The 19,900-nt window shown below is 36.6% G+C and overlaps 1 protein-coding gene across 9 annotated transcripts in view; it reads left to right on the plus strand.

Annotated features, from left to right (window-relative positions):
- vav2 (vav 2 guanine nucleotide exchange factor) overlaps positions 1-19,900 on the plus strand; it is a 675,751-nt gene that overhangs the window by 519,886 nt on the left and 135,965 nt on the right. For 6 of the 9 annotated variants that reach the window (XM_072915349.1, XM_072915351.1, XM_072915350.1 and 3 more), the window contains exons 6-7: positions 3,690-3,704; positions 11,002-11,100. In XM_072915349.1, the coding sequence (XP_072771450.1) occupies positions 3,690-3,704; positions 11,002-11,100 (114 nt within the window). The remainder of the gene's footprint in view (positions 1-3,689; positions 3,705-11,001; positions 11,101-19,900) is intronic. The other 3 variants (XM_072915352.1, XM_072915356.1, XM_072915357.1) reach the window with 1 other exon arrangement.

Raw genomic sequence — 19,900 nt, forward strand, 5'->3', positions numbered from 1 at the left:
TAGCTCTTTGCACAGTATTTGCAAAATGTACACCGCCTTTCCGCCTACATTGGTGGGGGTGAAATGTCTACACACATCAGATGGTGTACGTGGCATTATTCTTTTTGTATGCATTTATTCTTGTAAAACACTAATGCAATGCCACACACAGATATAAATAGTCAGCTAAACAATTGGAGTAGTCTTTAAAAATATTTTACCGATGGACAAATGAATAGAAATAGAATAGAATGAAATTCTACTGAATTTGCATTAAATGAGGTTGTTTTAGCTCATAATCATGCTGCAAGATCTAGCATGTTGCATTCAATGTTTATTCCCATTAATTTCCCATATATTCCCGTTAATTCCCATGGAAAGTTTCCAACTGTGAATATTCCCGGAATTTTGCAACCCTAAGCCCGCCAAATTTTAGAAGAAACACATATTTTTACATACAGTCGTGGTCAAAAGTGTACATACACTTGTAAAGAACATCATGTCATGGCTGTCTTGAGTTTCCAATCATTTCTACAACTCTTATTTTTTTGTGATAGAGTGATTGGAGCACATACTTGTTGGTCACAAAAAACATTCATGAAGTTTGGTTATTTTTATGAATTTATTATGGGTCTACTGAAAATGTGACGAGGTCAAAAGTATACATACAGCAATGTTAATATTTGCTTACATGTCCCTTGGCAAGTTTCACTGCAATAAGGCGCTTTTGGTAGCCATCCACAAGCTTCTGCTTGAATTTTTGACCACTCCTTCTTGACAAAATTGGTGCAGTTCAGCTAAATGTGTTGGTTTTCTGACATGGACTTGTTTCTTCAGCATTGTCCACACGTTTAAGTCAGGACTTTGGGAAGGCCATTCTAATACCTTAATTCTAGCTTGACTTAGCCATTCCTTTACCACTTTTGACGTGTGTTTGGGGTCATTGTCCTGTTGGAACACCCAACTGCGCCCAACGCCCAACCTCCGGGCTGATGATTTTAGCTTGTCCTGAAGAATTTGGAGGTAATCCTCCTTTTTCATTGTCCCATTTACTCTCTGGAAAGCACCAGTTCCATTGGCAGCAAAACAGGCCCAGAGCATAATACTACCACCACCATGCTCGACGGTAGGAGTGGTGTTCCTGGGATTAAAGGCCTCACCTTTTCTCCTCCAAACATATTGCTGGGTATTGTGGCCAAACAGCCCAATTTTTGTTTCATCTGACATCACACACACACACATTTATTTATATATATATACCGTATTTTTCGGAGTATAAGTCGCACCGGAATATAAGTCGCACCTGCCGAAAATGCATAATGAAGAAGGAAAAAATATATATATAAGTCGCACTGGAGCGGAAAAAAAAAAAATATATATATATCGTATTTTTCGGAGTATACCGAAAAATACGGTATATACATATATATATATATATATATATATATATATATATATATATATATATATATATATATATATATATATATATATATATATATATATATATATACCGTATTTTTCGGAGTATAAGTCGCACCGGAATATAAGTCGCACCTGCCGAAAATGCATAATGAAGAAGGGAAAAAAACATATATAAGTCGCACTGGAGCCCGGCCAAACTATGAAAAAATACTGCGACTTATAGTCCGAAAAATACGGTGTATATATATATATATATATATATAATACTGCGACTTATACTCCAAAAAATACGGTATATATATATATATATATATACCGTATTTTTCGGACTATAAGTCGCAGTATTTTTTCATAGTTTGGCCGGGCTCCAGTGCGACTTATATATGTTTTTTTCCCTTCTTCATTATGCATTTTCGGCAGGTGCGACTTATATTCCGGTGCGACTTATACTCCGAAAAATACGGTATATATATATATATATATATATATATATATATATATATATATATACATATGTATGTATGTATGTATATATGTATATACCGTATTTTTCGGAGTATAAGTCGCACCGGAATATAAGTCGCACTGGAACCCGGCCAAACTATGAAAAAATACTGCGACTTATAGTCCGAAAAATACGGTATATATATATATATATATATATATATATATATATATATATATATATGTATATATATATATATATATATATATATATATATATATATATATATATATATATATATATATATATATATATATATGTTAAATGTGTTGGTTTTCTGACATGGACTTGTTTCTTCTTTCCGTCCGTCTGTCTGTCTATCTAAAGATAGAATATTATTACTATATTAATACTATTAACTGCAACATGTAAGTTTAAAAAAAAACAAAAAAACAAGAACATTATGATTTGTACATTTTCCGAATGTGCTTGTTCTATTTTAAACAAAAGATCTGAAATTGTCTTTATTTTTAAGTTATCGTGCCGTGACTTGGGAGTAGATTTTTCTCCATGTGCCCCCCCGCCCCCCGATCTAAAATGAGTTTGACACCCCTGATCTACAGTATTGTTATTTTTTTACAGTATGGGTGGAAAACTTGCTTTGAAATCAAAAGTCAAGCACATATTTGTCATTATCGTTGTTATTTTAACAAAAAAAAAAAAAAGATTGAAATGTACAAAAGTATTATATTTGTTGCATTATTAAATAATATTACATTTTCAAATATATGCAATTGTGTATTTTTTTCCTGTCAAAATGGAAAGATCTAATATATTTTGTAAAGTTCGTCATCGACGCAAATTTTTTCAAAGCCTTTGCGGGCCACTTTAAATTAGAGATGCCAATAAATGCTTTAAAATGTAATATCGGAAATTATCGGTATCTCTTTCAAAAAGTACAATTTATGACTAAAACGCCGCTCTACGCAGTGGTACACGGACGTAGGGAGAAGTACAGAGCGCCGATAAACCTTAAAGGCACACACACAAGTGAACCCTAACCCTAACCCTAACCCTAACTCTAGGGTTAGGGTTAGGGTTAGGGTTAGGGTTACACTGAGGGTGGCCGTATAAACAACTTTAACACTTAACACTTTAACACTGTTACAAATATGCGCCATACTGTGAACCCACACCAAACAAGAATGACAAACACATTTCGGGAGAACACCCGCACCGTAGCACAACATAAACACAACAGAACAAATACCCAGAATCCCTTGCAGCACTAACTCTTCCGGGACGCTACAATATACACCCCCGTTACCCAATACCCCACCCCTCCAACCTCGCCCACCTCAACCTCCTCATGCTCTCTCATGGAGAGCATGTCCCAAATTCCAAGCTGCTGTTTTGAGGCATGTTAAAAAAAAAAAAAATGCACTTTGTGACTTCAATAATAAATATGGCATTTTTTTTACCATAACTTGAGTTGTTACATTGTTTAATACATCATAACAAAATTAGGCATAATAATGTGTTAATTCCACCACTGTATATATCGGTATCGGTTGATATCGGAATCGGTAATTAAGAGTTGGACAATATCGGAATATCGGCAAAAAAGCCATTATCGGACATCTTTACTTTAAATAATGGGGCGGGCCTTGCGTTTGACACCTTTCGGAGCATTTTTCCCCTTCATATAATCCTGCTGACACACTCAAAGTGATATATTAATATATTCTTTAATACTGCTAATAAAGTATTATGTGGTGGTGAGTCGAGATGTTGAATTTTGCTTGATTTTTCAAACTCTTTTGCCTCCTTTGTGCTGCAGATCAGATACATGCAGGTGAGTGACGCTGTGCTTGTGACTCAGTCTTTCATCCTCCATCACCGCTCTGTTTAAATCGAAATAATAATAATAAGAGGGTAGTATCCCACAAGGGGGGGGGGCTTGCCAATTAGTTGGATAATTAGCTGCACAAGGCAGCTGGTCCAAAGTCTGACTCACGCCCATGGGAGGCAGCTGTGACATCAGATGATGACGACCGTGTTACAATATACTTCACCTCAGGAAAATAAACATGACCTCAGTGCCTTTCTGTTATCATTTTTGACTTGTGAAGTCGTACACAGTATGAGTGTTATCACATGATGCATTTATCTGAATCACCTTTGTTTTATTGCGTACACTTAAAGACATGGATAGCTAAATGTGCACTGTAATATTTTAACAAGGCTGATCTTATATTATTTCGATATCAATATATACAAAATCCAAAACCAGTGAAGTTGTCACGTTGTGTAAATGGTAAATAAAAAGAGAATACAATGATTTGCAAATCCTTTTCAACTTATATTCAATTGAATAGACTGCAAAAGACAAGATATTTAATGTTGGAACTGAGAAACGTTATTGTTTTTTTTCTGCAAATATTAGCTCATTTGGAACATGTTTCAAAAAAGCTGGCACAAGTGGCAAAAAAGACTGAGAAAGTTGAGGAATGCTCATCAAACACTTATTTGGAACATCCCACGGGTGAAGAGGCTAATTGGGAACAGGTGGGTGCCATGATTGGGTGTAAAAGCAGCTTCCGGGAAATGCTCAGTCGTTCACAAACAAGGACGGGGGGCGAGGGTCACCGCTTTGTCAACAAATGCGTGGGCAGATTGTCGAACAGTTTAAGAACAACGAGCTATCGGAAGGAATTGAGGGATTTCACCATCTACGCTCCGTAATATCATCAAAAGAAAACAGAAAACCAACATTGAAAGCCCGTGACCTTCGATGCCTCAGGCAGTACTGCATAAAAAAAAAGCGACATCAGTGTGTAAAGGATATCACCACATGGGCTCAGGAACACTTCAGACAACCACTGTCAGTAACTACAGTTGGTCGCTACAACTGTAAGTGCGAGTTAAAACTCTACTATGCAAAGCCGAAGCCGTTTATCAACAACACCCAGAAACGCTGGGCCCGAGCTCATCACTGATGCAAAGTGGAAAAGTGTTCTTTTTGGTCTGACGAGTCCACATTTCAAATTGTTTTTTTGGAAACTGTGGACGTCCTGTCCTCCGGACCAAAGAGGAAAAGAACCATCCGGATTGTTATAGGCGCAAAGTTGAAAAGCCAGCATGTGTGATGGTATGGGGGTGTATTAGTGCCCAAGACATTCACCATCTACGGTCCGTAATATCATCAAAAATGTTCAGATAATCTGGAGAAAACCGAAAACCAACATTGACCTTCGATGTTTCAGGCGGTACTGCATCAAAAAAAACGACATCGGTGTGTAAAGGATATCACCACATGGGCTCAGGAACACTTCAGACAACCACTGTCAGTAACTACAGTTTGTCGCTACATCTGTAAGTGCGAGTTAAAACTCTACTATGCAAAGCCGAAGCCGTTTATCAACAACACCCAGAAACGCCGTTGGCTTTGTTGGGCCTGAGCTCATCTAAGATGGACTGATGCAAAGTGGAAAAGTGTTCTGTGGTCTGACGAGTCCACATTTAAAATTGGTTTTGTAAACTGTGGACGTTGTGTCCTCCGAACCAAAGAGGAAAAGAACCATCCGGATTGTTATAGGCGCAAAGTTGAAAAGCCAGCATCTGTGATGGTATGGGGGTGTATTAGTGCCCAAGACATTCACCGTCTACGGTCCGTAATATCATCAAAAATGTTCAGATAATCTGGAGGAAACCGAAAACCAACATTGACCTTCGATGCCTCAGGCGGTACTGCATCAAAAAAAAGCGACATCCGTGTGTAAAGGATATCACCACATGGGCTCAGGAACACTTCAGACAACCACTGTCAGTAACTACGGTTTGTCGCTACATCTGTAAGTGCGAGTTAAAACTCTACTATGCAAAGCCGAAGCCGTTTATCAACAACACCCAGAGACGCCGTTGGCTTCGTTGGGCCTGAGCTCATCTAAGATGGACTGATGCAAAGTGGAAAAGTGTTCTGTCGTCTGACGAGTCCACATTTAAAATTGTTTTTGGAAACTGCGGACGTCGTGTCCTCCGGACCAAAGAGGAAAAGAACCATCCGGATTGTTCTAAGCGCAAAGTTGAAAAGCCAGCATCTGTGATGGTATGGGGGTGTATTAGTGCCCAAGACATTCACCATCTACGGTCCGTAATATCATCAAAAATGTTCAGATAATCTGGAGAAAACCGAAAACCAACATTGACCTTCGATGCCTCAGGCGGTACTGCATCAAAAAAAAGCGACATCGGTGTGTAAAGGATATCACCACATGGGCTCAGGAACACTTCAGACAACCACTGTCAGTAACTACAGTTGGTCGCTACATCTGTAAGTGCGAGTTAAAACTCTACTATGCAAAGCCGAAGCCGTTTATCAACAACACCCAGAAACGCCGTTGGCTTCGTTGGGCCCGAGCTCATCTAAGATGGACTGATGCAAAGTGGAAAAGTGTTCTGTTTGGTCTGACGAGTCCACATTTCGAATTGTTTTTTTGGAAAATGTGGACGTCGTGTCCTCCGGACCAAAGAGGAAAAGAACCATCCGGATTGTTATTGGCGCAAAGTTGAAAAGCCAGCATCTGTGATGGTATGGGGGTGTATTAGTGCCCAAGACATTCACCATCTACGGTCCGTAATATCATCAAAAATGTTCAGATAATCTGGAGAAAACCGAAAACCAACATTGACCTTCGATGCCTCAGGCGGTACTGCATCAAAAAAAAGCGACATCGGTGTGTAAAGGATATCACCACATGGGCTCAGGAACACTTCAGACAACCACTGTCAGTAACTACAGTTGGTCGCTACATCTGTAAGTGCAAGTCAAAACTTTACTATGCAAAGCCGAAACCGTTTATCAACAACACCCAGAAACGCCGTTGGCTTCGTTGGGCCCGAGCTCATCTAAGATGGACTGATGCAAAGTAGAAAAGTGTTCTGTTTGGTCTGACGAGTCCACATTTCGAATTGTTTTTTGGAAACTGCGGACGTCGTGTCCTCCGGACCAAAGAGGAAAAGAACCATCCGGATTGTTATAGGCGCAAAGTTGAAAAGCCAGCATCTGTGATGGTATGGGGGTGTATTAGTGCCCAAGACATTCACCATCTACGCTCCGTAATATCATCAAAAATGTTCAGATAATCTGGAGAAAACCGAAAACCAACATTGACCTTCGATGCCTCAGGCGGTACTGCATCAAAAAAAAGCGACATCAGTGTGTAAAGGATATCACCACATGGGCTCAGGAACACTTCAGAAAACCACTGTCAGTAACTACAGTTTGTCGCTACATCTGTAAGTGCGAGTTAAAACTCTACTATGCAAAGCCGAAGCCGTTTATCAACAACACCCAGAAACGCCGTTGGCTTCGTTGGGCCTGAGCTCATCAAAGATGGACTGATGCAAAGTAGAAAAGTGTTCTGTTTCGTCTGACGAGTCCACATTTCGAATTGTTTTTTGGAAACTGCGGACGTCGTGTCCTCCGGACCAAAGAGGAAAAGAACCATCCGGATTGTTCCAGGCGCAAAGTTGAAAAGCCAGCATCTGTGATGGTATGGGGGTGTATTAGTGCCCAAGACATTCACCGTCTACGGTCCGTAATATCATCAAAAATGTTCAGATAATCTGGAGAAAACCAAAAACCAACATTGACCTTCGATGCTGCATCAAAAAAAGCGACATCAGTGTGTAAAGGATATCACCACATGGGCTCAGGAACACTTCAGAAAACCACTGTCAGTAACTACAGTTTGTCGCTACATCTTTAAGTGCGAGTTAAAACTCTACTATGCAAAGCCGAAGCCGTTTATCAACAACACCCAGAAACGCCGTTGGCTTCGTTGGGCCCGAGCTCATCAAAGATGGACTGATGCAAAGTGGAAAAGTGTTCTGTTTGGTCTGACGAGTCCACATTTCGAATTGTTTTTTGTAAACTGTGGACGTCCTGTCCTCCGGACCAAAGAGGAAAAGAACCATCCGGATTGTTCTAAGCGCAAAGTTGAAAAGCCAGCATCTGTGATGGTATGGGGGTTTATTAGTGCCCAAGACATTCACCATCTACGGTCCGTAATATCATCAAAAATGTTCAGATAATCTGGAGGAAACCGAAAACCAACATTGACCTTCGATGCCTCAGGCGGTACTGCATCAAAAAAAAGCGACATCAGTGTGTAAAGGATATCACCACATGGGCTCAGGAACACTTCAGAAAACCACTGTCAGTAACTACGGTTTGTCGCTACATCTTTAAGTGCGAGTTAAAACTCTACTATGCAAAGCCGAAGCCGTTTATCAACAACACCCAGAAACGCCGTTGGCTTCGTTGGGCCTGAGCTCATCTAAGATGGACTGATGCAAAGTGGAAAAGTGTTCTGTCGTTTGACGATTCCACATTTAAAATTGTTTTTGGAAACTGCGGACGTCGTGTCCTCCGGACCAAAGAGGAAAAGAACCATCCGGATTGTTATAGGCGCAAAGTTGAAAAGCCAGCATCTGTGATGGTATGGGGGTGTATTAGTGCCCAAGACATTCACCATCTACGGTCCGTAATATCATCAAAAATGTTCAGATAATCTGGAGAAAACCGAAAACCAACATTGACCTTCGATGCCTCAGGCGGTACTGCATCAAAAAAAAGCGACATCGGTGTGTAAAGGATATCACCACATTGGCTCAGGAACACTTCAGACAACCACTGTCAGTAACTACAGTTTGTCGCTACATCTGTAAGTGCGAGTTAAAACTCTACTATGCAAAGCCGAAGCCGTTTATCAACAACACCCAGAAACGCCGTTGGCTTCGTTGGGCCCGAGCTCATCTAAGATGGACTGATGCAAAGTGGAAAAGTGTTCTGGTTGGTCTGACGAGTCCACATTTCGAATTGTTTTTTGGAAACTGTGGACGTCGTGTCCTCCGGACCAAAGAGGAAAAGAACCATCCGGATTGTTCTAGGTGCAAAGTTGAAAAGCCAGCATCTGTGATGGTATGGGGGTGTATTAGTGCCCAAGACATTCACCATCTACGGTCCGTAATATCATCAAAAATGTTCAGATAATCTGGAGAAAACCGAAAACCAACATTGACCTTCGATGCCTCAGGCGGTACTGCATCAAAAAAAAGCGACATCGGTGTGTAAAGGATATCACCACATGGGCTCAGGAACACTTCAGACAACCACTGTCAGTAACTACAGTTTGTCGCTACATCTGTAAGTGCGAGTTAAAACTCTACTATGCAAAGCCGAAACCGTTTATCAACAACACCCAGAAACGCCGTTGGCTTCGTTGGGCCCGAGCTCATCTAAGATGGACTGATGCAAAGTGGAAAAGTGTTCTGGTTGGTCTGACGAGTCCACATTTCGAATTGTTTTTTGGAAACTGTGGACGTCCTGTCCTCCGGACCAAAGAGGAAAAGAACCATCCGGATTGTTATAGGCGCAAAGTTGAAAAGCCAGCATGTGTGATGGTATGGGGGTGTATTAGTGCCCAAGACATTCACCATCTACGGTCCGTAATATCATCAAAAATGTTCAGATAATCTGGAGAAAACCGAAAACCAACATTGACCTTCGATGCCTCAGGCGGTACTGCATCAAAAAAAAGCGACATCGGTGTGTAAAGGATATCACCACATGGGCTCAGGAACACTTCAGACATACCACTGTCAGTAACTACGGTTGGTCGCTACATCTGTAAGTGCGAGTTAAAACTCTACTATGCAAAGCCGAAGCCGTTTATCAACAACACCCAGAAACGCCGTTGGCTTTGTTGGGCCTGAGCTCATCTAAGATGGACTGATGCAAAGTGGAAAAGTGTTCTGTTTGGTCCACATTTCGAATTGTTTTTTGGAAACTGTGGACATCCTGTCCTCCGGACCAAAGAGGAAAAGAACCATCCGGATTGTTCTAAGCGCAAAGTTGAAAAGCCAGCATCTGTGATGGTATGGGGGTGTATTAGTGCCCAAGACATGGGTAACTTACACATCTGTGAAGGCGCCATTAATGCTGAAAGGTACATACAGGTTTTGGAGCAACATAAGCAACGTTATCATGGACGCCCCTGCTTATTTCAGCAAGACAATGTCAAGCCACATTTTACAACAGTGTGGCTTCATAGTTAAAAGTTAAAGTTAACGTACCAATGATTGTCACACACACACTCTAGGTGTGGCGAGATTATTCTCTGCATTTGACCCATCACCCTTGATCACCCCCTGGGAGGTGTGGGGAGCAGTGGGCAACAGCGGTTGCCGCGCCCGGGAATCATTTTTGGTGATTTAACCCCCAATTCCAAGCCTTGATGCTGAGTGCCAAGCAGGGAGGTAATGGGTCCCATTTTTATAGTCTTTGGTATGACTCGGCCGGGGTTTGAACTCACAACCTACCGATCTCAGGGCGGACACTCTAACCACTAGGCCACTGAGTAGGTAAAGAGTGCGGGTACTAGACTGGCCTGCCTGTAGTCCAGACCTGTCTCCCATTGAAAATGTGTGAAATACGACAACGGAGACTGTACATCAAGCAAGAATGGGAACTAATTCCACCTTAAACGCTTCAAAAATGTGTCTCCTCAGTTCCCAAACGTTTATTGAGTGTTGTTAAAAGGAAAGGCCACATAACACAGTGGTAAAAATGCCCCTGTGACAACTTTTTTTGCAATGTGTTGCTGCCTGTTCAGTCTTTTTTGCCACTTGTGCCAGCTTTTGTGAAATTCCAAATGAGCTAATATTTGCAAAAAATAACAAAGTGTACCAGTTGGAACGTTAAATATCTTGTCTTTGCAGTCTATTCGATTGGATATAAGTTGAAAAGGATTTGCAAGTCATTGTATTCTGTTTTTATTTAGGAATTACACAACGTGCCAACGTCACTGGTTTTGGGTTTTGTAAGTGAGTTTGCTCATGAAGATTATTTACGATAGGCACATTAATACTTCAGCATTCTGACACAGTTGTAGTTAGTTTTGTCAGGAGTGTTATTGCGGAGGAGGCTTCATATTAATGACCTAATTATTTACACCGGGAAATTATCACCACATCCCCACCCAACCATATTGCCTGTGTAAAGTTGGAGACAAGAGCTCGTCAATCATCTTGTACTTCTTGTAACTTGCGGGATTACTCTGACTGATTATTTATGACTTGTGTCGTAGAAAATGGGGATGACGGAAGACGACAAGAGGAATTGTTGTTTGGTGGAGATCCAGGAGACCGAGGCCAAGTATTATAAGACCCTAGAAGATATTGAGAAGGTGAGTGTGGACATATTGACTTATTTCATACTTGCCAACCTTGAGACCTCCAATTTCGGGAGGTGGGGGGTGGGTGCGGGGGGGGGGGCGTGGTTGGGCGGGGGCTTGATTGGGGGCGTGGTTAAGAGGGGAGGAGTATATTTTCAGCTAGAATTCACCAAGTCAAGTATTTCATATACATACACATATATATATATATATATATATATATATATATATATATATATATATATATATATATATATATATATATATATATGTATGTGTGGGAAAAAAATCACAAGACTATTTCATCTCTACAGGCCTGTTTCATGAGGGGTTCCCTCAATCATCAGGAGATTTTTGTGATTTTTTTCCCACACATACATATATTGCGCTCTACTACGGTATCGAGCACTATTTTTTGGATAACCTTATTAAGACATATATATATATATATAAATAAATATATATATATATATATATATATATATATATATATATATATATATATATATATATATATATATATATATATATATATATATATATATATATATATCCCTGCGACCCCGAAGGGAATAAGCGGTAGGAAATGGATGGATGGATATATATATATATATATATATAAGAAATAATTGACTTTCAGTGAATTCTAGCTATATATATATATATATATATATATATATATATATATATATATATATATATATATATATATATATATATATATATATATATATATAGATGAGAGTTATGTGTGTGTATATGTGTAAATAAATGAACACTGAAATTCAAGCATTTCTTTTATTTATATATATATATATATTATGTATATATATATATATAAATATATATATATATATATAACACTCATCTATGTGTGTATATGTGTAAATAAATGAACACTGAAATTCAAGCATTTCTTTTATTTATATATATATATATATATTATGTATATATATATATAAATATATATATATATATATATGTATATATATATATATATATATATATATATATATATATATATATATATATATATATATATAAAAGAAATACTTGAATTTCAGTGTTCATTTATTTACACATATATACACACATAGATGAGTGTTATGTGTTTGTATATGTGTAAATAAATGAACACTGAAATTCAAGCATTTATTTTATTTTATTTATATATATATATATATATATATATATATATATATATATATATATATATATATATATATATATATATATATATATATATCCCATCCATCCATCCATTTTCTACCGCGTATTCCCTTCGGGGTCGCGGGGGGCGCTGGAGCCTATCTCAGCTAAAATCGGGCGGAAGGCAGGGTACACCCTGGACAAGTCGCCACCTATATTATATATATATATATATATATATATATATATATATATATAAATAAAAGAAATACTTGAATTTCAGTGTTCATTTATTTACACATATATACACACACATAACACTCATCTACTCATTGTTGAGTTAACGGTTGAATTGTCCATCCTTGTTCTATTCTCTGTCACTATCTTTCTAGCCATGCTGAACACCCTCTCTGATGATGCATTGCTGTGTGGCACGCACAAAAGTGCTTTCATCAAATGCACTAGATGGCAGTATTGTCCTGCTTAAGAGTGTCACAACATTGCTGTTTACGGCAGACGGACTGCTTTACTGTAGACGTTCTTTATATTGCGGGAAAGCGAACTCAGGTCCGCATAAAGCTTGAGGGGGGCGTGGCCTTCAGCTCCGCCTGAATTTCGGGAGATTTTCGGGAGAAAATTTGTCCCGGGAGGTTTTCGGGAGAGGCGCTGAATTTCGGGAGTCTCCCGGAAAATCCGGGAGGGTTGGCAAGTATGACTTATTTTGTGTATGTGCTACAGTATATTTGATCTGTTTAGAAAACTGTGTTTAAACTGACCAACTGATCTTCATATTTCTACAAAAACTGTCCACTTATACTTTTTGGGGGAGTTTTTCCCATTATGCACAATCGGTATGTGAGACAAAAAACATGTATTTCCTTTTTTTTGTACGTTCTAAAGCAGAGGTGGGCAATTAATTTTTTTACCGGGGGCCGCATGAGCAACCTGAGCACTGCTGGAGGGCCACATGGACAATATTTCAATTAAATTTTGCTCAAATTATTTTTGATATACCGTAACATAAATAATAATAATAATAATAATAATTTCATTTAACCTAACTTAACTTTATACAAAAGCAGATGGCTTTTGATAGTTTTATTTTTAACACTGTCTTACACAGGGGTCGGCAACCCGCGGCTCCGGAGCCGCATGCGGCTCTTTGATCACTCTGATGCGGCTCGGCAGCTTACTTGCTGAACCCCCCAATTTTCCCGTGAGACTTCCGGATTTCAGTGCCTCTCCCGGGATTAATATTCACCGATTTTCACCCTTACAGCTATAATAAGGGCGTGCCATGATGGTACAATATTTGGCGCTCTCTACGATCTGTATTAACAGCGAGCCAATCCAATACTTGTCATACAATATACATCTTCTGCTTGCACACGTATGCGACAGCAAGGTATACTTGGTCAACAGCCACACAGGTTACACTGACGGTGACCATATAAAACAACTTTAACACTCTTACTAATAATGCGCCACACTTTGAACCAAAACCAAACAAGAATGACAAACACATTTCGGGAGAACATCTGCACCTTAACACAACATAAACACAACAGAACAAACACCCAGAATCCCATGCAGCCCTGACTCTTCCGGGCTACAACCCAAAACTAGTGAAGTTGGCACGTTGTGTTAATGGTAAATAAAAAGAGAATTCAATGATTTATATTCAATTGAATAGACTGCAAAGACAAGATACTTAATGTTGGAACTGAGAAAAATATTTTTTCTGTGCAAATATTAGCTCATTTGGAATGTGACGCCTGCAACATGTTTCAAAAAAGCTGGCACAAGTGGCAAAAAAGAGAAAGTTGAGGAATGCTCATCAAACACTTATTTGGAACATCCCCCAGGTGAACAGGCTAATTGGGAACAGGTGGGTGCCATGATTGGGTGTAAAAGTAGATTACATGAAATGCTCAGTCATTCACAAACAAGGACGGGGCGAGGGTCACCACTTTGTCAACAAATGCGTGAGCAAACAGTTTAGGAACAACATTTCTCAATGAGCTATTGCAAGGAATTTAGGGATTTCACCATCTACGGTCCGTAATATCATCAAAAGGTTCAGAGAATGTGGAGAAATCACTGCATGTAAGCGATGATATTACGGACAATCAATCCCTCAAGTGGTACTGCATCAAAAAGCGACATCAGTGTGTAAAGGATATCACCACATGGGCTCAGGAACACTTCAGAAAACCCGCCCCCACCCCAACCCTGCTCCCTCACACATCAACAGAGGGAGGGGGGGGGGGGGGTATCCCGGAAGAGTTAGGGCTTGCATGGGATTCTGGGTATTTGTCCTGTTGTGTTTATGTTGTGTTACTGTGCAGATGTTCTCCCGAAATGTGTTTGTCATTCTTGTTTGGTGTGGGTTCACAGTGTGGCGCATTATTAGTAAGAGTGTTATAGTTTTTTTTTAAACCGCCACCGTCAGTGTAACCTGTGTGGTTGTTGACCAAGTATGCATTGCTGTCACCTACGTGAGCAAGCGGAAACACCATACAACGTGTGGCTGAACAGGCACGCTGGTTGTAGTGAGTATCCAACCTGCTGCTGTATTACCTTTGAGTTAGTAAAAGTTAATGCTAGGTCACAAATAACGACCCTCACCTTTCACCGAGCCGAGAAGTCTGTCGACTTTGAAAAATCCGCACGCAGCCTCAAGGAGAGCGCAAGTGCTGAAAGATACAACCATCCCAATATTCTGCATCCAAGTGAGAGCAAACATTGTAAAGTCACTTTTTTTGTATCTTCTTATTTGAAACGTTGAGCGATAGTGCTACGTGATAGCACACCAACTTGCATACTTGCCAACCCTCCCGAATTTTCCGGGAGACTCCCGAAATTCAGCGCCTCTCCCGAAAACCTCCCGGGACAAATATTCTCCCGAAAATCTCCCGATTTTCAGCCGGACCTGAGTGAGGACAGTCTTTTTGCACGACGGGAGGACAACAGGGTGACAAGAACTAAATCATCCAGACGAGATAAATTGTATTATTATGTTTATTTTACCTAAAAATAAATATATTTATTAATTAAAATAAATAAATAAATAAATAAATGTTTACTATATTTTGCTAAAAACATCAAAATTAATTGTATTTTTATTTGTATTTTTTTTGACTCCTTTTTACATCCAGCCATTAGAATTATACCTTAAAATAAACACAATTGAAATAATTAATTTTAAATTATCATAATAATTCATTTAAAATGACCATATTTAATTATTAAAATAATTGCTTGTTTATCAACAACTTTAGCATTTTATTCATTACATTTTGAAGCTCTCAGAAGCCAAGTTATTTTATATTCCTTAATATTTATTTATGCAAGTTTGAAGTATCAATTATCTAAACACAGTTTTATTTGCATATTTTCAGGATGTAGATATATATATATATATATATATATATATATATATATATATATATATATATATGTATGAAATACTTGACTTGGTGAATTCTAGCTGTCAATATACTCCTCCCCTCTTAACCACGCCCTCAACCACGCCCCCACCCCCCACCTCCCGAAATCGGAGGTCTCAAGGTTGGCAAGTATGCCAACTTGGCCCTCACTAAGTCTGCCGTTAGTGGTCGCCAACACTTAATGTATGTTCACTATTTTATTTAAGGACACAATTGCAATAATAAACATATGTTTAATGTACCCTAAGATTTTTTGTTAAAATGAAGCCAATAATGCAATTTTTTGCATTATTTTTTGCAGAAGTATCGAAATGTATCGAAACACAATTTGGTACCGGTACCAAAATATTGGTATCGGGACAACCCACGTTGTAGCTTTGTGAAATCTACTTTTTTGCAAAAGTAGATTTTTGGTTTTGTCAAGAGAAATACGAACCAACCGCAGTGTCACTTCCCTTTTCAAGTTACGGTCTTTCCTTGTTTGGCGGTGGACTTCTCTCTCTCTTTGACCACAGTGTGCTGTGACTCGTGCTTGTGTGGGCCTCTTCACTATTGGCAGCCAACAAATGTCACTGGAAGAGATCAATAATGGTTATTATTAGATGGCCCGCAGCATGAGACGCTGGTCCCCCGGGCTTTGGCGCATCTCTCTCTCTCTCACTCACACACACACACACACACACACACACACACACACACACACACACACACACACACACACACACACACACACACACACACACACACACACACACACACACACACATTCTTGTATTTCTTACCTTCTTGAGACCTCCAAAAAACGCCTACCTCTTTAGGACCACCCTTTCTGGATATATAAAGATTTGTATTTACAACATTAATAATATATACATACTATGTTAATATAATAAATCTTGTTGTGGAAAATGAGTCAAAATTTTACAAGAAAAACTGAACATTTGTGCAATATTATGATACAAAGTTGGAATTTTACTCAATAACAGTCCCAATTTTACAAGAAAAGCTTAATATTTTGGCAATATTTTGAAAAGAGTCGTAATTTTATTCGACAAAAGTCACAATTTTGGAAGAAACCTTTAAAATGTTAGCAATATTATAATAATAATCGGAATTTTTAATTGGCAAAATTATGACAAGTCATAATTTTACTCCAAAAATGTCACAAGAACAACAAATACATTGGCAATATTGTGATACAAGTCAGAATTTTGTATAACAAATGTCACCATTTTGCATTAATAAGTAATAATTTTACATAAAAAAAGTAATAATTTTATATAAAAAAGTAATAATTTTACAAGAACATATTGCAATATTACAAAAACAAAAATAATATGAGAAATTGTTCCCAATTTTATAAGAAAGAAGTCTGCTTTTAGTTCATTATTTTTTGTTTGTTTGTTTGTTTGTAATTGGTTTTTAATCTAAATTTTAATATAAATATAAAAACGCTTGTTGTGAAAAATGTGTTGGAATTTCACAAGAAAAAGGTCAAAATTTCACAAGAAAAACTTATAATTTTGGCAGTGTTATAATAAAAGTCGTCATTTTACTCAATGCAAGTAAAATTTTACAAGAAAAGCTTAACATTTGTGCAATATTATGATAAAAGTTGGAATTTAACTAGACAAAAGTCAAAATTTTGTAAGAAAACTTTAAAATGTTGGCAATATTATAATACTAATTGGAATTTTACTTGTGCAAAATTATGACAAAACACAGAATTTGACTTAAAAAAAATCACTATTTTACAAGAACGACAACGAACATTGGCAATATTGTGATAACAAATGTCACCATTTTGCATTAATAAGTAATAATTCTACATAAAAAAAGTAATAATTTTACAAGAAAATATTGCAATATTACAGAAACAAAAATAATATGATAAATTGTTCCCAATTTTATAAGACACAAGTCTGCTTTTAGTTCATTAATTGTTTTTGTTTTGTTTGTTTGTAATTGGTTTTTAATCTTATTATTTATTTATTTAGTTATGTATCTATAAAAACTTTTGTTGTGAAAAATGAGTTGAAATTTCACAAGAAAAAGGTCACAATTTCACAAGAAAAACTTAGAATTTTGGCAGAATTATAATAAAAGTCGTCATTTTACACAACGCAAGTCAAGATTTTACGAGAAAAACTGAACATTTGTGCAAAATTATGATAAAAGTTGGAATTTAACTCAATAACAGTCGCAATTTTACAAGAAAAGCTTAAGAGTCGTAATTTCACTCATCAAAAGTCACAATTTTATAAGAACACTTAAAAATGTTGGCAATATTATAATAATAATCTGAATTTTACTTGGCAAGATTATGACAAAAGTCATAATTTTACTCCAAAAATGTCACTATTTTACAAGAACAACAAACAAATTGGCAATATTGTGATACAAGTCAGAATTTTATATGACAAATGTCACCATTTTGCATTAATAAGTAATAATTATACATAAAAAAAGGAATAATTTTACATAAAAAAGTAATCATTTTACAAGAAAATATTGCAATATTACAGACACAAAAATAATATGAGAAATTGTTCCCAATTTTATAAGAAAGAAGTCTGCTTTTAGTTCATTATTTTTTGTTTGTTTGTAATTGGTTTTTAATCCTATTATTTATTTATTTGTATATAAATATAAAAACGCTTGTTGTGAAAAATGAGTTGGAATTTCACAAGAAAAAGGTCAAAATTTCACAAGAAAAACGTATAATTTTGGCAGTGTTATAATAAAAGTCGTCATTTTACTCAATGCAAGTAAAATTTTCACAAGAAAAACTGAACATGTGTGCAATATCATGATAAAAGTTGGAATTTAACTCAATAACATTCGCAATTTTACAAGAAAAGCTTAACATTTTGGCAATATTATGAAAAGAGTCGTAATTTTACTAGACAAAATCACAATTTTGTAAGAAAACTTAAAAATGTTGGCAATATTATAATAATAATCGGAATTTTACTTGGCAAAATTATGACAAAAGTCATAATTTGACTTAAAAAAAATTCACTATTGTACAAGAACAACAACGAACATTGGCAATATTGTGATAACAAATGTCACCATTTTGCATTAATAAGTAATAATTTTACATTAAAAAAGTAATAATTTTACAAGAAAATATTGCAATATTACAGAAACAAAAATAATATGATAAATTGTTCCCAATTTTATAAGACATAAGTCTGCTTTTAGTTAATTAATTGTTTTTGTTTTGTTTGTTTGTAATTGGTTTTTAATCTTATTATTTATTGATTTAGTTATGTATCTATAAAAACTTTTGTTGTGAAAAATGAGTTGGAATTTCACAAGAAAAAGGTCACAATTTCACAAGAAAAACTTAGAATTTTGGCAGTATTATAATAAAAGTCGTCATTTTACACAACGCAAGTCAAAATTTTACGAGAAAAACTGAACATTTGTGCAAAATTATGATAAAAGTTGGAATTTAACTCAATAAAAGTCGCAATTTTACAAGAAAAGCTTAAGAGTCGTAATTTCACTCATCAAAAGTCACAATTTTATAAGGACACTTAAAAATGTTGGCAATATTATAATAATAATCTGAATTTTACTTGGCAAGATTATGACAAAAGTCATAATTTTACTCCAAAAATGTCACTATTTTACAAGAACAACAAAAAAATTGGCAATATTGTGATACAAGTCAGAATTTTATATGACAAATGTCACCATTTTGATATTAATAAGTAATAATTTTACATAAAAAAAGTAATAATTTTACATAAAAAAGTAATGATTTTACAAGAAAATAGTGCAATATTACAGAAACAAAAATAATATGAGACATTGTTCCCAATTTTATAGAAAGAAGTCTGCTTTTAGTTCATTATTTTTCTGTTGTTTGTTTGTTTGTAATTGGTTTTTAATCATATTATTTATTTATTTATGTAAATATAAAAACGCTTGTTGTGAAAAATTAGTTGGAATTTCACAAGAAAATGGTCACAATTTCACCAGAAAAACTTAGAATTTTGGCAGTATTATAATAAAAGTCATCATTTTCCTCGGCGCAAGTCAAAATTTTACAAGAAAAACTGAACATTTGTGCAATATTATGATACAAAGTTGGAATTTTACTCAATAACAGTCCCAATATTACAAGAAAAGCTTAATATTTTGGCAATATTTTGAAAAGAGTCGTAATTTTACTCGACAAAAGTCACAATTTTGTAAGAAAC

Source organism: Nerophis lumbriciformis, linkage group LG20 (assembly GCF_033978685.3).
Source record: "Nerophis lumbriciformis linkage group LG20, RoL_Nlum_v2.1, whole genome shotgun sequence".
Classification (NCBI taxonomy): domain Eukaryota; kingdom Metazoa; phylum Chordata; class Actinopteri; order Syngnathiformes; family Syngnathidae; genus Nerophis; species Nerophis lumbriciformis.